General features: G+C 45.2%; 1 protein-coding gene across 6 annotated transcripts in view; it reads right to left on the reverse strand.

Annotated features, from left to right (window-relative positions):
* SLC20A2 (solute carrier family 20 member 2) overlaps positions 1-18,395 on the reverse strand; it is a 77,276-nt gene that overhangs the window by 12,442 nt on the left and 46,439 nt on the right. For all 6 annotated transcript variants that reach the window (XM_038399351.1, XM_038399346.1, XM_043512652.1 and 3 more), the window contains exon 8: positions 17,344-17,935. In XM_038399351.1, the coding sequence (XP_038255279.1) occupies positions 17,344-17,935 (592 nt within the window). The remainder of the gene's footprint in view (positions 1-17,343; positions 17,936-18,395) is intronic.

Raw genomic sequence — 18,395 nt, forward strand, 5'->3', positions numbered from 1 at the left:
AGGAGTGGTGCGGGGCCAGGACAGGCATGCAGAGAGCCTGCCCTGGCCCCGGTGTGCGCTGCTGCCACCCCAGAGCCACTTCAGGTAAGCGGCACCGGGCTGGAGCCCGAACCCCTCCTGCACCCCGTCCCCCAACTCCCTGCCTGCACCTCGCACCCCTCTTGCACCCCAACCCCCTTCCCTGAGCCCTGTTGCACCCCGCATCCTCCTGCACCCCAACCCCCTTCCCTGAGCTCCCTCCCCAGTCCACACCCCTCCTGCACCCCTACCCTGAGCCCCCTCCTGCACTCTGCACCCCTCCTGCACCCCAACCCCCTTCCCTGAGCCCCCTCATATACCTTGCACCCCTCCTCTGCCCCAATCCCTTGCCTTGAGCCTGTTCCTGCACACTGCACCTCCCCCCACACCCCAACCCCCTGCCCCAGCCCTGCATACACTTTCCCCACCTGATGTGGCCCTCGCCTCAAAAAGTTTGTCCACCCCTGCTATAGAATTTCCCTCAGTGAATCCTGCCTCAAGCCCAATAACCTGTGGTTGAAGCTTCTCCCACAAACACCACTGATATTTGCCTATGCAGGGCTGTAGCCTATGCTTGTGACTAGAAACTAGAGGTGACAAAGGGAAACATCTGTTACAGACCATTCAGGACCTCCCATTTGAGGGTGTCTCTTTTTTCTGAAAAGACAGACAAGAGGTTGCATTGCCTGAAAGACTCAAGAGCCACCCTCAGGTCTTTGGGCCTGCACACCCCAGCCACACAGTGGAAACACTTCAGGCCGCAACCTCCTCCGACGTTCTATCAGCAGAACTGCCCGGATGGTTCTCAGGGGAGGAACAGGAATGGCAGGAAAAGACAACACCCGTCCTCAGGCCAGGGCTGTGGCCAATCCAAACCACCTTCTGACCCGAAACAGACCTTTTGAAGGTGCGGTTGAGGACGGCGCACCAGATACCCAACTGGATCCACCCCGCCTTACCTTCTCATCCTGACTGTCCCCTTTCTACCATGCATGGTCCTTTATCACCTCAGACCACTGGGTGCTCCGTACGGTAGAGAGGGGATACTCCATCCAATTCTGTGCCCTCCTGCCCTTTCACTCTCCTTCCCAGTCTCTCTTCAGGGACCCGTCTCATGAGCAGCTTCTTATCCAGGAGGTGCAGTTGCTCCTATCACTAGGGGCAGTGGAGGAGGTTCCTCGGGAGCACAGGGGTGAAGGCTTTTATTCCCGGTATTTCCTAGTACTAAACGTCTGAGGCCACCTTTGCCTTATCTTGAACCTGCGAGAACTCAACAAGTTTGTAAAGAAACTCGAGTTCTGCCTGGTCTCTTTGGCCTCCATCATCCTCTCACGGGATCCAGCAGACTGGTATGCCACCCTCGAGTTGAAGGACGCATATTTTCGTATCGTAACTCTCAGCCCCACAGGAAGTACCTCAGGTTTGTGGTCAACAGTACCCACTACCAATTTACTGTCCTTCCATTCGGCCTGTCAGCAACATCTCGAGTCTTCACCAAGTGCATGGCAGTCATTGCCGCATTCTTACGCAGGCACCAGGTACAGGTGTTTCCATACCTCGACGACTGGCTGATCAGGGGCTGCTCCAGGACCCAAGTGGAAGCTCAGATCAGATTCATCAGAGCCACCTTCAACAACCTGGGTCTCCGTCTAAATGAAGCAAAATTGACCGTCTCCAGTCCAGAGGATAGAGTTTATAGGGACAATGCTGGTGCAGCATGCCAGACTCAGGCTTCGACCTCTTCAGTCGTGGCTCACATCAGTGTATCGCCCAGCCCAGGACAGCTTGGACAGGATCGTGACCCTGCCTCGCCCAGTTCTCGACTCCCTCCTGTGGTGGCCTGCCCTCAGGAGGTGTGCTCAGGGGTCCTCTTCATCACTCCTCAGCCGCCTCTGTCGTTAGTGACGGATGCATCAGACTTGGGCTGGGGAGCACATCTGGGAGACTGCAGGACTCAAGGCCTCTGTCTCAGGTGGACCTGGGTCTCCACATCAACGTCAGAGAGCTGAGAGCAGTGCATCTAGCATGCCAGACCTTCCGGGTATGCTTAACGGGACAATGTGCATCAGTCATGATGGACAATACAACAGCAATGTTCTATATCAACAAACGGGGGTGTACGCTCCTCTCCACTGTGCCAGGAAGCCTTCATGCTGTGGGACTTCTGTGTAGAACATTCAATACACCTGCAAGTGTCGTACCTCCCCGGGGTACAGAACGAGCTGGTGGACCACTTCAGCAGGTCATTTCACAGACACGAGTGGTCCCTTTGCCCAGATGTCATGATTTCAATCATCCAGAGGTGGGGCTTTCCCCAGATAGACCTATTCACCACACAACAGGAAGTGCCAGCAGTTCTGCTCCTTCCAAAATCACAGCCCGGGCTCTCGCATGGACGCATTCCTTCTCCATTGGGGAGGTTCTCTCCCGTACACCTTTCTGCCCATACTGCTCATTCACAAGGTACTCCTCAAGTTCCGGAGAGAATGAGCTCAGATCATACTGATAGCACCAGCCTGGCCCCATCAGCACTGGGATACATCTCTCCTAGACATGTCCAGGGAAGCCTATCACCCTGCCACTCTTCCCAGACCTTCTGACTCAAGATCACTGTCATCTTCAACATCTGAGTCGCTTCACCTCATGGTGCGGAAGCTCCATGGTTGAACCCAATGGAGCTTTCCTGTTCAGACCAGGTTTGACAGGTACTCCTTGGCAGCAGAAAACCCTCTACGAGAGCCATATATCTTGCCAAGTGGAAGAGATTTTCAATCTGGTCGGCGCAGCGCCATTCGCCATGATGCTAGTCTCTGCACCACCTCCTCCATCCGAAGCAGCAGGGGCTTCGTTGTCATAAATAAGGGTGCAATTAGCCGCCATCTCAGTCTTCCACCTGGGTGCGCAGGACTGCTCTGTGTTTGCTAACCTCAGGGTCAGCCAGTTCTTAAAAAGGCTCAACAGGCTATACCCCAACGTCCGTCAGCCTGTCCCTGCCTGGGAACCTTAACCTGGTCCTTTCTAGGCTCATGGGACCCCCTTTGAACCATTAGCGAATGCTCCCTGCTCTACCTCTCTCACAAGGTGGCGTTCCTGGTAGCGATAACCTCAGCTTGGAGGGTGTCTGAGCTCAGGGCCCTAACATCAGAGCCTCCCTACACCGTGTTCTATAAGGACAAGTTTCAGCTCAGGTCCCATCCTGCTTTCCTCCTAAAGGTTGTCTCACAGTTTCACATCAACCAGGACATCTTTCTCCCGGTGTTCTGCCCTAAGCCGCACTCTAGCAACAGGGAGCAGACACTCCACTCTCTAGATGTTTGCAGGGAGCTAGCCTTTTACATCGAGAGAACAAAACCGTTCAGAAAATCAGCCTAGTTATTCGTGGCAGCGGCAGATAGAATGAAAGATCAGCCTGTGTCGTCACAATGCATCTCGTCATGGATAGCGTCCTGTATTCGCGAGTGCTACAACCTGGCAGGGATTCCTGCACCTCCGACACTGCACACTCCACTGGGGCACTGGCTTCATCAACAATGTTCTGGCTCAGGTTCCCACTCAGGAAATCTGCAAGGCAGCAACATGGTCCTCCATCCACACTTTTGCCACACACTATGCAATTCCCCAGCAGGCCAGAGACAATGTGGCCTTTGGACGAGCAGTTCTCCCATCAGTGGAAGACTCCGATCACACCACCGAAACTTGGGCTTGTGAGCCACTTGACTGGAATCGACATGAACAAGCACTCAAAAAAAAAAAAAACCTGTTACTCACCTTCTCGTAACTGTTGTTCTTTGAGAGGTGTTCATAGAATATCAGGGTTGGAAGGGACCTCAGGAGGTCATCTAGTCCAACCCCCTGCTCAAAGCAGGACCAATCCCTAATTTTTGCCCCAGATCCCTAAATGGCCCCCTCAAGGATTGAACTCACAATCCTGGGTTTAGCAGGCCAATGCTCAAACCACTGAGCTATGCCTCCCCCCCCAGAGTTGTTCATGTCCATTCCAATACCCAAAATTCCAAAAATGTCGGAGTAGCTGGCAACAAGTAACTGAGGGGGTGGCAGGTCGACCGGGCATTATATTGAGCGCCATGAAGGCGCGACTCCAGGGGGCGGCCCGACGGATGCTGCTATGGGAAAAATCTTCCCACTACCATGCACATGTGAACACCTGATTGGAATGGACATGAACACCACATCTCGAAGAACAGCAGTTACGAGGTAACCTTTATTTTTTTTTTTTTTTAAATTAAATCCAATCTCTAATGCTCAGGGACGGCAATACTGGGGCATGGCTAGTTGCCTCTGTATCACGTTAAACTCTGGCTGCAATATCAACCTTTTGTGGCCATTTACAGCTATTACAAGGTAAAGCAGCTGCCAGGCTGCTCTGACATGACACCGTGGACCCAGCTCTGCCGAGAAGCTGTGCCAAGGTCAGAGAAGGGCACCAGGGAGTTTGTAAGCCAGCTTTGTACACACCTCTGACTTGCACTCTGAAAGTATCAGCAGCATCAATATGTGCAACATCTCCTCCTTATGCCTTAATGCTGCCTTTAGTGCTGATGAGAAGTGTTGCCCTGCAGCTGATCAAGTCAGAATGACATAAAAAGGAAGAGACCTAACTAAATTAAATGCTGCATCTAAACTCTCAATTCAGTGCTGTTACTCTGTGGTCTTTAGGGATTCCTTTCAGTGACTTAAGAGTCAGAATTATGGAAGAATATGGTGACATTCAGGGAAAAATCTGCAGTTTCTAGCAACACATCGGAGATCCTTGTTAAGAGTTTACATCTGCTATGTTGGCTGGCTCAAATTTAACATCTGCATTATTCTGTTGATGTTTCATATTTCTCATTAGGAAAAAAAATAAATGTAGGAATGTGTGAAGCCGGCCTAAGGAACTGACAATTAAATAATTTTAAATATTTCTTCACCAAATACATGTAGAGGGAACATATTTAACATTTTCATGGCTTAACTTGATCAGAGTGACTGTATCATGATTCTGAGGAGAGGAAAGGAAAGACAGAGCAGCAGAATAAGGACAATGGACTTCAAAAGAGCAGACTTTAATAAACAGGGAAGTGGTAGGTAGGATCCAATGGGAAGAAAATCTAAGGGGAAAAGGAGTTCAGGAGAGCGGGCAGTTTCTCAAGGCACAACAGCTAATTATCCCAGCGTGAAGGAAAGATAGGAAAAATAGGAAGAGGCCAATATGGCTCCATCAGGAGCTCTTTAGTGATCAGAAAATCAAAAAGGGACCCTTCAGAAAGTGGAAACAAGGACAAATTGCTAAGGAGAAGTATCAAAGAATAGCACAAGCATGTAGGAAGAAAATCTGAAGGGCTACGGCAAAAAATGAGTTCCATAAAAGGCAATGAGAAGAGGTTCTATGAATACATTAGGAGAAAGAAAAAGACAAAGGAACGTGAGGTTCTCTACTCAGCGGGGAAGGAAAGCCAATCACTGATGACATCAAGAAGCCTGGGGTGTTTAATGCCTATTTGGCTTCAGTCTTCACTAAAAAGTGAAATGGAGATGAGATACTCAATACAATTAACGTTAACAACAAGAGGGAAGGAACGCAAGCCAAAATATGGAAAGAACAGGTTCAAGAATATTTAGATAAGTTGGATGTACTCAAATCAGCAGGGCCTGATGAAATTCATCCTAAAATATTTATTTTAAGGAACTAGCTGAAGCAATCTTGGAACTGTTAGCAATGATCTTCAAGAACTCATGGAGGACATATGAGGTCTTGGAGGACTGGAGAAGGGCAAACACAGTAGTTAACTTTCAAAGGGGATCAAGGAGGACCTGCTGAATTATAGACCAGGCAGCCTAACTTTGATACCTGGAAAGATACTAGTATAAATTATTAAACAATCTATCTGTAAGCACCTAGAGTAGAACAGGATTATTAGGAATAGCCAGCACATATTTGTCAAGAACAAACCATGCCAAACCAACCTAATTTCCTTCTTTAACAGAGTTACTGGCCTGGTAAATAGGGGAGAAGCAGTAGACATGATACATCCTGATTTTAGAAAGGCTTTTGACATAGTCCTACATGACATTCTCATAACCGAACTTTGGAAATTTGTGCTAGATGAAATTACTTTAAGTTGCATATACAACTGGTTGAAAGACCATACTGAAAGAGTAGTTATCAAGGGTTTGCTGTCAAACTGGGAGGGCATATCTAGTGGATTTCCTCAGGGATCAGTCCTGGATCCAGTACAATTCAATATTTTCATGAAATGACTTGGACAATGGAGTGGAGAATATGCTTTGAAATGTGCAGATAACACTAAGATGGGAGAGATTGCATACACTTTGGAAGAAAGGATTAGAATTCAAAATGACAAATTGCAAATAAGAAAAGATAAATGCAAAATACTTCACTTAGGAAGGAAAAATGAAATGCACAACTACAAAATGGGGAATAACTGGCTAGGTGATAGTACCGCTGAAAAGGATCTGGGGATTATAGGGGATCACAAATTGAACATAAGTCACAATGTGATGCAGTTGCAAAAAAGGCTAATATTCTGGGGTGTATTAACAGGAGTGTTGTATGTAACAGATGGGAGGTAATCGTCCCACTTCATCTGGCACTGGTGAGGCCTTGGCTGAGTACTGTGTCCAATTCTGGGTGCCATTGTGACGGTGCCCCCCCATAAGGCTTTATGGAAATATGCTTATGAATATACATGACATAACTGGAATATGTTCTATGCTACATATGCCATGTAACATATTTACGTAAAGGTTATGATCGACTGAATCTATTAATCCTATTTGTATGCATGTATCATTTTTGTATTTGAAGTTACGAATATTGGTCGTGTACTGGCTTGATTTCTAAATAACCTTAGTAGAGCATTTGGTCAGTTCCTGGAGAAAGGAATTCGCAAAGTTAAGTGCCCATTCAAGAAGCACTTAGAGAACAATGTATCTTGGAAGGCTCCAATCCACATAAGAAGTCTTCCCGGAGACAGTCCAGATGCCAGGTGGGCAATGGCTGCTACCTGGTAAGAAACTGTGAGACATGCGTGGACATGTGACTGGCCCAGGTGACTCCAGAACTCCATCTTTGAGCTGGACTTTGCATAGGGGAGAGGAGGGGGTCTCCACCCACAAGAGAAAGTATATTTAAGCCCGTGGGAGACCCCTCCATTTTGTCTTCAGCTGGATAAGGAGATAGCCTCTCCACCCCCAAGGATACCTGAAAGAAACTGGAACAAAAGACAGTAACTACAGGGGGTGTGAGTGATTGCTGGACCCGGACTAAAAGGAGATTAGTCTGTAAAAGGAAGCTTACTGGAACTGGGGAGGTTTTGTCTGTATTCAATTTTATTAGACTTGCAGGTTTATTTTATTTTGCTTGGTAATTCACTTTGTTCTGTCTGTTACTACTTGGAACCACTTAAATCCTACTTTCTGTATTTAGTAAAATCACTTTTTACTTATTAATTAACCCAGAGTATTAATACTTGGGGGAGGAGAGGGGGATAAAAAACAGCAGTGCATCTCTCTCTATCAGAGTTATAGAGGGCGAATATTTTATGAGTTTACCCTGTATAAACTTTATACAGGGTAAAACGGATTTATTTGGGGTTTGGACCCCATTGGGAGTTGTGCATCTGAGTGTCAAGGTCAGGAACACTTCTGTAAGCAGCTTTCAATTGAGCCTACAGCTGTTAAGGGACATGGTTCAAACCTGGGTCTGGGTTTGCAGCAGGCTAGCGGGCCTGGCTCAAACCAGGCAGGGCACTGAAGTCCTAAGCTTACTGGGCAGGAAAGCAGGGGCAGAAGTTGTCTTGGCACATCAGGTGGCAACTCCCAGGCAGTTTCTGTGATCCAACCCATCACAGACACATTTTAGGAAGGATGTGGGGAAATTGGAGAGCGTCCAGAGGAGAGGAACAAAAATGAGAAAAGGTTCAGAAAACCTGACCTGTGAGGAAATGTTAAAAACTGGCATGTTCAGCCTTGAGAAAAGAAAATCAAGAGGGGAGCAGATAACAGTCTTCAAATATGTTTAAGGCTGTTATAAAGAGGACAGTGATCAATGGTCTGCCACGTCCAATGATAGTAGGACAAGAAGTAATTGGTTTAATCTACAGCAAGGGGGGTTTACATTAGATATTAGGTAAAACTTTCTAACTATGAGGGTAGTTACTATACTGGAATCTGTACTGGGCCCAGTCCTATTTAACATATTCATAAACTATCTAGAAAAGGGGGGTAAACAGTGAGGTGGCAAAATTTGCAGATGATACAAAACTACTCAAGACAGTTAAGTCCCCGGCAGACTGCGAAGAGCTACAAAAGGATCTCTCAAAACTGGGTGACTGGGCAACAAAATAGCAGATGAAATTTAATGTTGATAAATGCAAAGTAATGCACATTGGAAAACAAAATGCCAACTATTCATATACAATGATGGGGTCTAAATTAGCTGTTACCACTCAAGAAAGAAATCTTGGAGTCATTGTGGATAGTTCTCTGAAAACATCCACTCAATGTGCAGGGGCAGTCAAAAAAGTGAACAGAATGTTGCGAATCATCAAGAAAGAGATAGATAATAAGACAGAAAATATCATATTGCCTCTATGTAAATCCATGATACACCCACACCTTGAATACTGTGTGCAGATGTGGTCACACCATCTCAAAAAAGATATATTGGAATTGGAAAAAGTTTAGAAAAGGGCAACAAAAATTATTAGGGATATAGAACGGCTTCCGTAGGAGGAGAGATTAATAAGACTGGGACTTTCCAGCTTGCAAAAGAAGCAGCTAAGGGGGGATATGATAGAGGTCTATAAAATCATGAGTGGTGTAGAGAAAGTAAATAAGGAAGTGTTATTATTATAAGGAAGTCTCATAATACAAGAACAAGGGGCCACCAAATGAAATTCGTAGGTAGCAGGTTTAAAATAAACACAAGAAAGTATTTTTTCACGCAACATACTGTCAACCTCTGGAACTCCTTGCCAGATGGTGTTGTGAAGGCCAATACTGTAATGGGGTTCAAAAGGGAGCTAGATAGATTCATGGAAGATAGGTCCATCAATGGCTATTAGCCAGGATGGGCAGGAATGGGGTCCCTAGCCTGTTTGCCAGAAGCTGGGATTGGGTGACAAGGCATGGATCACTTGATGATAACGTGTCTGTTCTTTCCCTTTGGGGCACCTGCCATTGGCCACTGTCAGAAGACAGGATACTGGGCTTGATGGATCTTTGGTCTGATCCAGTATGGCCGTTCTTACTATGTTCTTATGTTCATATTTTTGAGAAATCAGGTCACATGCTTCATTTAAGTACTTAAAGGTAAAATGAATGCTTTCGAAATCTGGCCCCAGTGTACAGCTAAGCTGGGGTTCTATGAATGCTGTGTCACAATGCCAAGGCTAAGACCACTAAAGAAAGCATACTAACTGCTTTACCCAAGGCAAATATACTTTACTGATTGTACAGGACTTTCCTTGATATGGTATGTTGCAATAGGACTTGCTAATTGGTACTTCTCTTACCCCAACCCAAGAAAGCACAAAAGGAAGACGACATTGTAATTATCAGTTCCTAATCACATCTAAGTGATTACAAAACGGAAGATAAATAATTTTTAAAAGTCAAACATAATTCAATAGATTTAAAATCTAATAGGCCGCTACTCTCTTTACAAACTGATAATAGTGAGTAGGATTCTGAGAATGCAGAATCCAGGGATTGACAGTTACACTTGTCCTGGGTCCAGGACTGGCTATATTTACTCCTGGCACAGTACCAAAACACACAGCTGGAGCAAGGGACAGCTTTCAGGTCATAAACTGTACAAGGCAAGCCACCATGGCTAGGAGTTAATCATTTATATTGTTTCACAACTGGAGTCCCAGCTTTCATTGGAATAAAGGATTAGTGCCCGAGTCTTCCCAAGTTGCTGGGAGTGGAGAGTCCTCAGCACCTCCTAGGAAGCACTGAAGCAAAATGAGATGCTTACACTTCACTTCTCAACTCCTTTTCCCATTTACATGGGGGAAGAAAGAGGTGCCCATGATTCTTTGCCACTCCATCTGGCCCTTGGCATGGGTTCATAAGTGTTGGAGTTAGTCTTTTTCTCTTCAAACTTCTTTTGACAGTCTTTCCATCATATCCTCGGGCTTTCACATCCTTTCTGGCTGTCCTCTTCCTCACATGCTCTCTCTGATGGTCTTTCTTTTCCCATTCTTACCATGTGTCCAGCCCACCTCAAACATACACTTTCCAGTCTATCTATTGCTTAGAGTCCCAAGTTCATCTTTCCCCTAATTTATTCCATGTACCCTCCACTTGCCTGCCGTTCTCTTCATATATTATTTTCTACTACCTGTATCTTCTTCCATCTAAAATGAAGCCCGTACTCTCACTCCATTATTTCATGAGGAATCAAGCCCTAAAATGATGTGAGAAACACTGCCATAAATGGACTTTGTTTACAGATCAGTATGAATACTTCCATCCCAAGCAAATAACTCCAAGAACCAGCCTGGAGCAGTGATCAGGAAGGAAGTTTCTTTTAGAAATGCATGACAAAAAATGACACATTCCAATAGCATGGTAAATTGTATTCTTTTAAAAGTGGTTTTACTGTTTGACTTTAAATCGGGTAAAAGAGTCTTAATAATTTGGAGAAAGGCCCTAGCAGCAGTAAACGGTTTAAATTAGTAAAAACTCTGAAAAATTGAGATATAAATCTGATTTTTAGAAGCACTACACTGATTGCGGATTTAATTCATTTTAGCTAAACATAAGGTAATTTCAATTAGCAAAAATATTCTAAGATTCCCATATGCTGACATGCTCGAAATCTGCAGGATCTTCTAAGGCGTCACTGTGAATGCTTGAGATATGGCTAAGAATGATAAAGCAACAGAAGCACAAAGGAAATGACTGGAAGCCCTGTAGGATAGGACTGCAAAAATGATTCTGCCTGGAAGGAAGGGTCACTTGATTGAATCACTTACAATTTTTAAACTATTAAAACTATTTTAAACTAGACTTCATTGCAGTGCCCACAGTTTGTAGGGCCAAATTAAAGTATTTAGGTGTTTAAGTACCAGATTTGCAGGCCCAAACAGGTAAATAGATGTCTAAATGCATTAGTACCTGCAATCTTATGGGTGCAGAAACAGATTAGGGGTACGGCCAGGCAGAAAATCTGGCTTGAAGGATGTAGTGAAAACTGAACAGTCCCTCCTTTTTATATTGTTACATAATACGGGAACAAAGTGTCACTGAAATTAACAGCAGGTAAATTTAGAACAAGTAAATTGTTGGCTCATAGTGATCCGTAAGAGACTCACCACTGACACTTAAAAGCCCTGCTAGCAATTGGTCAGAAGAAAGAAAAGTCTTCATAATCTGCAGCAGCAAAGATGCTTTTTTGTATTAAAATATAGTTTTAATTATATATACTTTTCACTGGCAAATGGCATCTCTGACTTGAACAAGCCCAGTCCACAGTGAAAGGGTTACCTGCTAGTATCACACAACAAACAGGCACGGCAAAATCTGCTGATCAGTGCTTAGCCCTAGAGCAGTCTGGCTGGGAAGGCTGCTGCTAAGCAGGGGCAGAGAGGAGGGGAATCTGACAGTTGTGCCAGCCTCTAGCCACAGAGTCCGATAGGGAATCTTGAGGAGAGGAGATGAGCAACTTGGTTTCAGTAGGAATAGATACCCCCCCAATTCCCCTCTGCCTCACACACCAGGGCACTGGAAATCAGACAACCTAATTTCATCTTGCAGCAGCAGAGACAGAGGAGATGATATCCTAATGAGTCCTGAATAGGGAAGACTATTATCCCCACTGGACAGATGGGCAACCGAGGTACACGAAGACTGAGTTGCCACAGCTGACACAGGAAACCCGTTGTGGAGCAGGGCATCTGTCCCTTCCAACACTCCCAGTCCTTGCAGATGAGAAGGGAAGAAAGAAAATCTCTCTCATAAATATAAGCCTGAAGGGACCATTCTGGTCGCCTAGTCTGCCCTCGTGTGTAACACATAGGCCATAGGACTTCTCTGAATCAGTTCCTGTTTGAACCAGAGCATGTGTCTTTTAGAAAAACGTCCAGTCTCATCTGAGGAAATAAGCTAATAAGAGACACACTCTTCCCGCCCCACCCCCAATGCACACACAGGTGTGATTCCGTAATCTGACTCTATGCAGAACACAGGCCCTAGATTTCATCCAGGAATTTCTGCAGCAAGTCCAGTAATTTGTGGTGGAACTAGAGCATCTCTTTTAGAGACCCCAAGGGATGGAGAATCCATCACATCCCTGGGGACCTGATCCATAGCCTACTGAATTCAGAGGAAGTCTTTCTATTAACTTCAGTGAGCTTTGGACCAAGCCTTTGGTGAGCTGTGCGCCATGCCTCTGATGGTGCTAGAGGATTAGGAAGGTGTCCAATTTGCCAGTGGGTTATTACATCACTGGGTCCCTCACCAGAAATCAACTACAGGCAGGGGAACCCCTTTGTGTGGAGAGATAGGACTGAGAGGCTTCTTGGGGACATCCATCAGTTCAGATTTCTGAATGCCTAGCTGGATCCCAGATTCTGCAAGTGCTTCCCATCACCGACAGTTAGGTATTTTTACAATATCACACGAGCACAGTATTGCGCTCCTGATCATTAAAATCCATAGCTCTCTGGAAGATGCATACAGCCCTCTCTGGTGGCCAGTAGGGCCTCGCCCTTCCAACTTGCCTGGGGCCAGTTCTCCAAACAAACTGTGGCAACTCTGCATGCAGTCACACTCCTGGTCACATCTTTTTTCCATACTGCCCTTTTCATTCTTGTGTTGACCTCTGAGCGATCCCGTGTGCTCCCCTTGTGCCTGAGTGCGGAGCCAGTGAAACTGTACATCCACACAATTAATTAAGTTTAACAACATTTTTTCAGAGCTTCTGTTCTAATGCATTTAGCTGGGATTTAAATTCTTTAGCTTTATTCAGCACACACGCACCACATTGTCACATGGCTCCTGGATTGGCTCACAGTTAGTCCCAGGCCCTGGAACAGATCCAGTGTCGTTGCCACAGCACATTTAAGCTTACAGCAGGGAGGTGGCCTGAACAAAACAACCAGCCAAATAAGGTTATATCATCGCTCTCTGCTTCTTTTAATGGGCAGCCGCTATTGCTATTATCCCTGTTGATGTCAGCGCAAAGAGGAGCCCAGAGTGCTGCAAATGCCGAATCCTGAGGCAAAAATCAGAGCTATTTACGGTGTTGGTATGATATTCGCATGTGGAAATATGCATCATGAAGGACTGTCAAGGCCAGATTTCCTGGCTCAGCTATCATGGTCGGTGAGTCCATTCTAACTTGGCTTGGGAGGCAATAAACCGATTTAACCTCTTCAAGGCCTGAATCAAAAGTCTCCCCTAGTCTCTTCTGTATCATGGAATGCATGGAACATATCCGTAATATTATTTACTGTGCACCAAAGTCCAATCAACTATGTACAAGCATGGGAGAACACTGACCTGCAGGGAGTTTACAATACAATCCACATCAGTTGTTCAGTCTATATGTAATATCAACCAGACTGTACATCACTACAATGCACTTAAATAAATATAAAATAGGGTGAACATCAAACTTCATACAGCTGATAATTTATAACTTTTCCCCTCTTCCTCCCCCTTTATCCTCTACCACACTTGAGGGGTCTGTAGAAAGAAGAGACTTGGCAAACGACGGGCAGGTGTTCCAGTATAGGGGGAGTCTTGGGGAAGGAGGACAAGACAGGAGTGAGAAGCCTGGAAAGGGAGCAGGAGGAGATGAACTGTGCAGAGCCTTGAAGATGTGGATAAAGAGATCAACTTACAACAGAGGAAAGGGAAGTTAGCTAAAAGGATTCAAAGGGAGAGAGGTGAAGAGAAGCTTTGCAGCTGCATTTGTAAAGGACTGAAAACTGGTAAGTCGAGAAGCTGAAGACAAAAGAAAAAAGGCTGCAGAAATCAGAATGAGAGAGAGAGCCTGGCCCAGGGTTTTGGTGGTAGGATTAGGCAGATTTTAGAAATGTTGTATAGGCGATAACCTCGAAAAGGCATCAGATGACACAAGGACTACAGTCTCATAAATGATGTATTTTCTCCAAATCTCTAGATTGCTTTAGAGGACCTCTTGAAAAATGAGAGTCCACTACCTTGCTAGAATGGAAATTCCTGACCTCTGTGGGGCTAACTTGCAAGCCTGAAGGGATGTGGGTCCACAGCTCAATACTCAAGGGGCTGCTTCTTATCTGGGAATCTGAATCACATCCTTCTAAAGTTCGCTGAAGATACAGGTCCGCTTTGTCCACGGGAACTGAGGGGGCTGAAGCAGCTTTAAACTTGGCAAGCCGTGCTGGGGTGCTTAACAACAGCCTTTTTGGAAGCTTGGACTTGTGCAGTGTGCTAAAAATAGAAAGACGTCTGCCTCAAAGAGAGACCAAACAGAAGGGTGCCCTTTCTCTAAGGAGACTAAGTGAGAACTGGGAGAGTTCAGTTCTCAGGGAAACTGCAGTTTTAGCAAACAGTGTTGAGCCAGGAAGCAGCAGCATGGAAATCTCAAGAGAGAATCCACCAGAAACACACAGTCCACAAGAATTGCCATGCAACAGCCAGCTCACGAGTCAAAGGTTCTCTCTAGGGCAGCATACACTTCACTGGAAAATGCCTCAGCAGCAAGATCACGGGTCCAGAAATTGCCCCACAAGTTATCTTACTCCGGCCACAAGCAATTGATTCTAATACCTGGCAGAAATGAGCGTGCTCTCCCTTGGATGAATAGGATGTCGGTCCCAGGGTATTAGAGACACAAGATAGGGGAGGTAATATCTTTTATTGGACCAACTTCTGTTGGTGAGAAAGACAAGGAGGAAGAAGGCTGAAGGAAGGTGGCATATACAGACTGAGTGAGCTGTCTAAGCCTCATAAGTTTCCGACAATATACATAAGCAGTGGCCACCACAAATCCAAAAGAAGAGTGGAAGTGCTGGGCTTCCCAGACAAAAGGTGAACCACACAACAGCACACATCCTACTCATGGCCACTTCCTGCAACCTAGGGGCACAAGCCACGCAGAGGGAGAAAAGGCTTCCTGATCAGAAGCACCGTGCCAGTAGCCTGTGTGTGTAATACAGCAGCCCAAAAGCTCATTATCCTTTGCACTGCCATGCTGCATTACACATGGGTACCTAATTTCCTGGCCACTATCACGGCTCAGCCTCCATGTGACTCTGCCTTTCTCACATCCCTCCATTTTTATTTTAAAGGGTTTCTATTCTGGTATTGTCCAGTACAACTCTATATTTACTGCCTAGATCCCTCTTTGGTGCCCTATTCCCTCTCCCCTTCCTAAGCCATCCTCTGCTATGCTGCCTTTTTGACTCCTGTCACCTTATTCTACCCTTTTGTCCTGGTTTAAAGCTCTCGCAACCAGTCCCCACTAGTCTAATTCTTAAGAAAGCCTCATTATTGAAATTGAGGGGACCTTTTTTCAACATGTGGCGGGGGGAGAAATCAGAAGAGTTGGTGAGATATATAAAAGTTTGCCAGTTCTTGCAGTGCTTATCCCAAACACTGCTTGGGATATACTCCTACACTCAGGCCTTGATCCTGCAGCTGACTGCACATAGACACACTCCTGCATTTGCACTGAGTTTCAGTGAAGTCAATGGGGCTCCGCAGAGGTGTAGGGAGGAATACACCCACATGCAGTCAACTGCAGGATCAGCGCCTTAGATTTGGAGTCCAGAGACCCTGAACCATCTTTTTGTGGTGTATACACAGTGCCTAACGTGAAGAAACCCCAAGCCTTTGCTGAAGCCTCCAGGCATCACCACAATACAAACAACACACAATACTGAATTAAGGAAAAATAGGCTAGCAAGCAACAGTTAAATAAATTCTTTGCACAAAATTAAGTGAGGTCTGTTTTGTCCTTGCAATTTTATCAGTCAAGAGACCTTGAAATAAACAAACTATATGAGAAAAATGTGCACACTCTGACCCCTGCTCTGTAGTCTGATATGGATGGGAAGACCCTAGCACCCGCCCACAGCCTTAATCAGTTCAGCATGGGCTGTGGGGGAATAAGGGTCCACATCTATGGATCAGCCTTACGTGACATGGAAGAGCAAAATGCACTCCTGGATCATTGCTACAGTAGCAAGTCAGTCTAAAAAAATGAATGTACTATAGTATATGCAGCCAGTTAAAACCACTTAAATATTTGCTTAGTTCCCATAACCACATTACAAAAATATTCTGAAATGGGCAAAGTGGGGCAATAAAGTGGATCCCAGAACAAAGTATGAATCTAGTCAAAATGAATAATTATATGAAGGGATTAAACTATCAAGTGCAACAAGTCACACTGCAGAGAGTCCGAGCCATGTCTTTTCTCCTACAGAAGTGCAGACTCTGGAGATCATGCTAGCTGAGATACCTCTACAAGTGGTCTCATTAAAACGAATGGGAGTAAAATGCTATTCCCCATGAATAAAGGTGTCCGAAGCAGGCTCAAAGTTTGTTTTTTGTGTCAACTCTTTACCCGCCAACACAAACTGTAGCCAGTTTCTAACAGAATGTTTGATCTTCAGAGTGGAGAGAGGTTAATAGTAGGGTGCCCCACAGTTTAGCACAGGGACCAGCATTACTAAGCCTGCTTTCTAAAAGGGATATTTTCAAAGGCACAAGAGGCAGCAACTCCCTGGTGGGCCCCATTTGCACCTTGGAAGTCTCCCTCCCACCCCCCAAAGCTTTGGAAGAAGTAGACAGCGAGCTGGTGATGCTGTTTTGGTTAGTAAAATGAGAACAGAGAAATTCTACATGACTTGAACATACTGAATGATTGGGGCACCATGATGAAAGATTAACTTCAGTCTAAGTACATTGACAAAAATTGTCTAAACTTCTCATTTGCTGATGGGCTCTGATCTCTGAGTAAAAATAGCTCCCGAGGGTAGGGACTGTCTTTGTTCTGCTTGTTTATATAGAATCTACCACACATCCGGGCCCTGATTCCTGGCAGGGGCCTCCATGTGCTACAGTTCGCCAAAACTTGGATTTAGCATAGAATAGAAAAGAGGTTACTGTTATGGGGAAAGAAAATATTAATTGAACAGCCCAAGTCTTTAGAAACATTGGCTATATCAATGTAGTAAGATTGTATAGCAAAGCAATTATGTCACAGTGCTTACATACACCCCTCTTGGGTGCCAAATAATTCTCCAAGCACTGAGTTCAATTAAAAAGCACTCAGCTTGCGAGTTCTCACACACTTACCTGACATCATTACCGCCATGGGCAAAAGATCCAAAGCAGGCTGTTAGGATCTGGAGAAAGTGAAAAAGGAGGTGGACCTGAGACGTGTCCTTCTCCTCCTTTTCCTCTTCTACAGAATCTTCTGGGAGTTGGTTAGGATCTGCTAGGTCCGATGCCAACTTCATTTCCACACCACCTTCGTCTGCCTCAATCTCTGCCTCAGCTACAGCATTGCAGTAGCTGGAGTAGCTATCATAGCGAACTCTCTTTTTAGAATAGGCCACTATGTCTCCCACCAACTTTTCACTGTCTTCTGGGGTTGATGTATCAACTGCCTTGAAGGATGCATGTACTGGCATTCCACAGATGGCAGCTGTGTAACAAGTGTAACTGTTGTTGCGACGCAGTATCTTGTAATTGTTTTCTTGTGAGGGCCTATCGTTGTTTGCCCTGTCCAGATGTATTCTGTGTAGCAAGTCTTTGTACAATCCTGAGTCTTTATGCACTGTGTGATACACCTGGCCATCACTCCTCACATGACCGCCGTCAAAATTAAAAGTGCCATTGGAAACAGGAGATTTCATGGTGGTTTGCGTCATAGAAAAAGCCCTTCCTGTAAAGGCAGATAGTCAGATTTTATTTCTATCATATGAAATATGAAAGTTCTCGGCAAGACACCTAAACAAGGTATAAATGGCTGAAGGGACAGCCATCTGCAGTATACGATACAGAAGTTCATCTCGGATACATGAATGCATTGATCAATTTCAAAACAAACACGGATAACTTTTAAGGGAATGTCTACAGTTGGGAGTATGTATAGTTTTATGGTTAAGGCACTAATCTGTGCCTCAGTACATCTTTGCTCAAGTCCCAGATCTCCCATAGACCTGCTATGTGACTTTGGGCAAGTGCCTTAGACTGGAATTTGGGTGCCTAACATGAGGCAACTTTTAAAATTCTACCCATAATCTCTCTATGCCTGAATTACCCATTTCTAAAATGGTAGTAAATACTTCTTTCTGACTCGCCTTTGTTTGGCTTGTCTATTTAGATTGCAAGCATTCCAGGAC

This window comes from Dermochelys coriacea, chromosome 4, assembly GCF_009764565.3.
Source record: "Dermochelys coriacea isolate rDerCor1 chromosome 4, rDerCor1.pri.v4, whole genome shotgun sequence".
In the NCBI taxonomy this organism is placed as follows: domain Eukaryota; kingdom Metazoa; phylum Chordata; order Testudines; family Dermochelyidae; genus Dermochelys; species Dermochelys coriacea.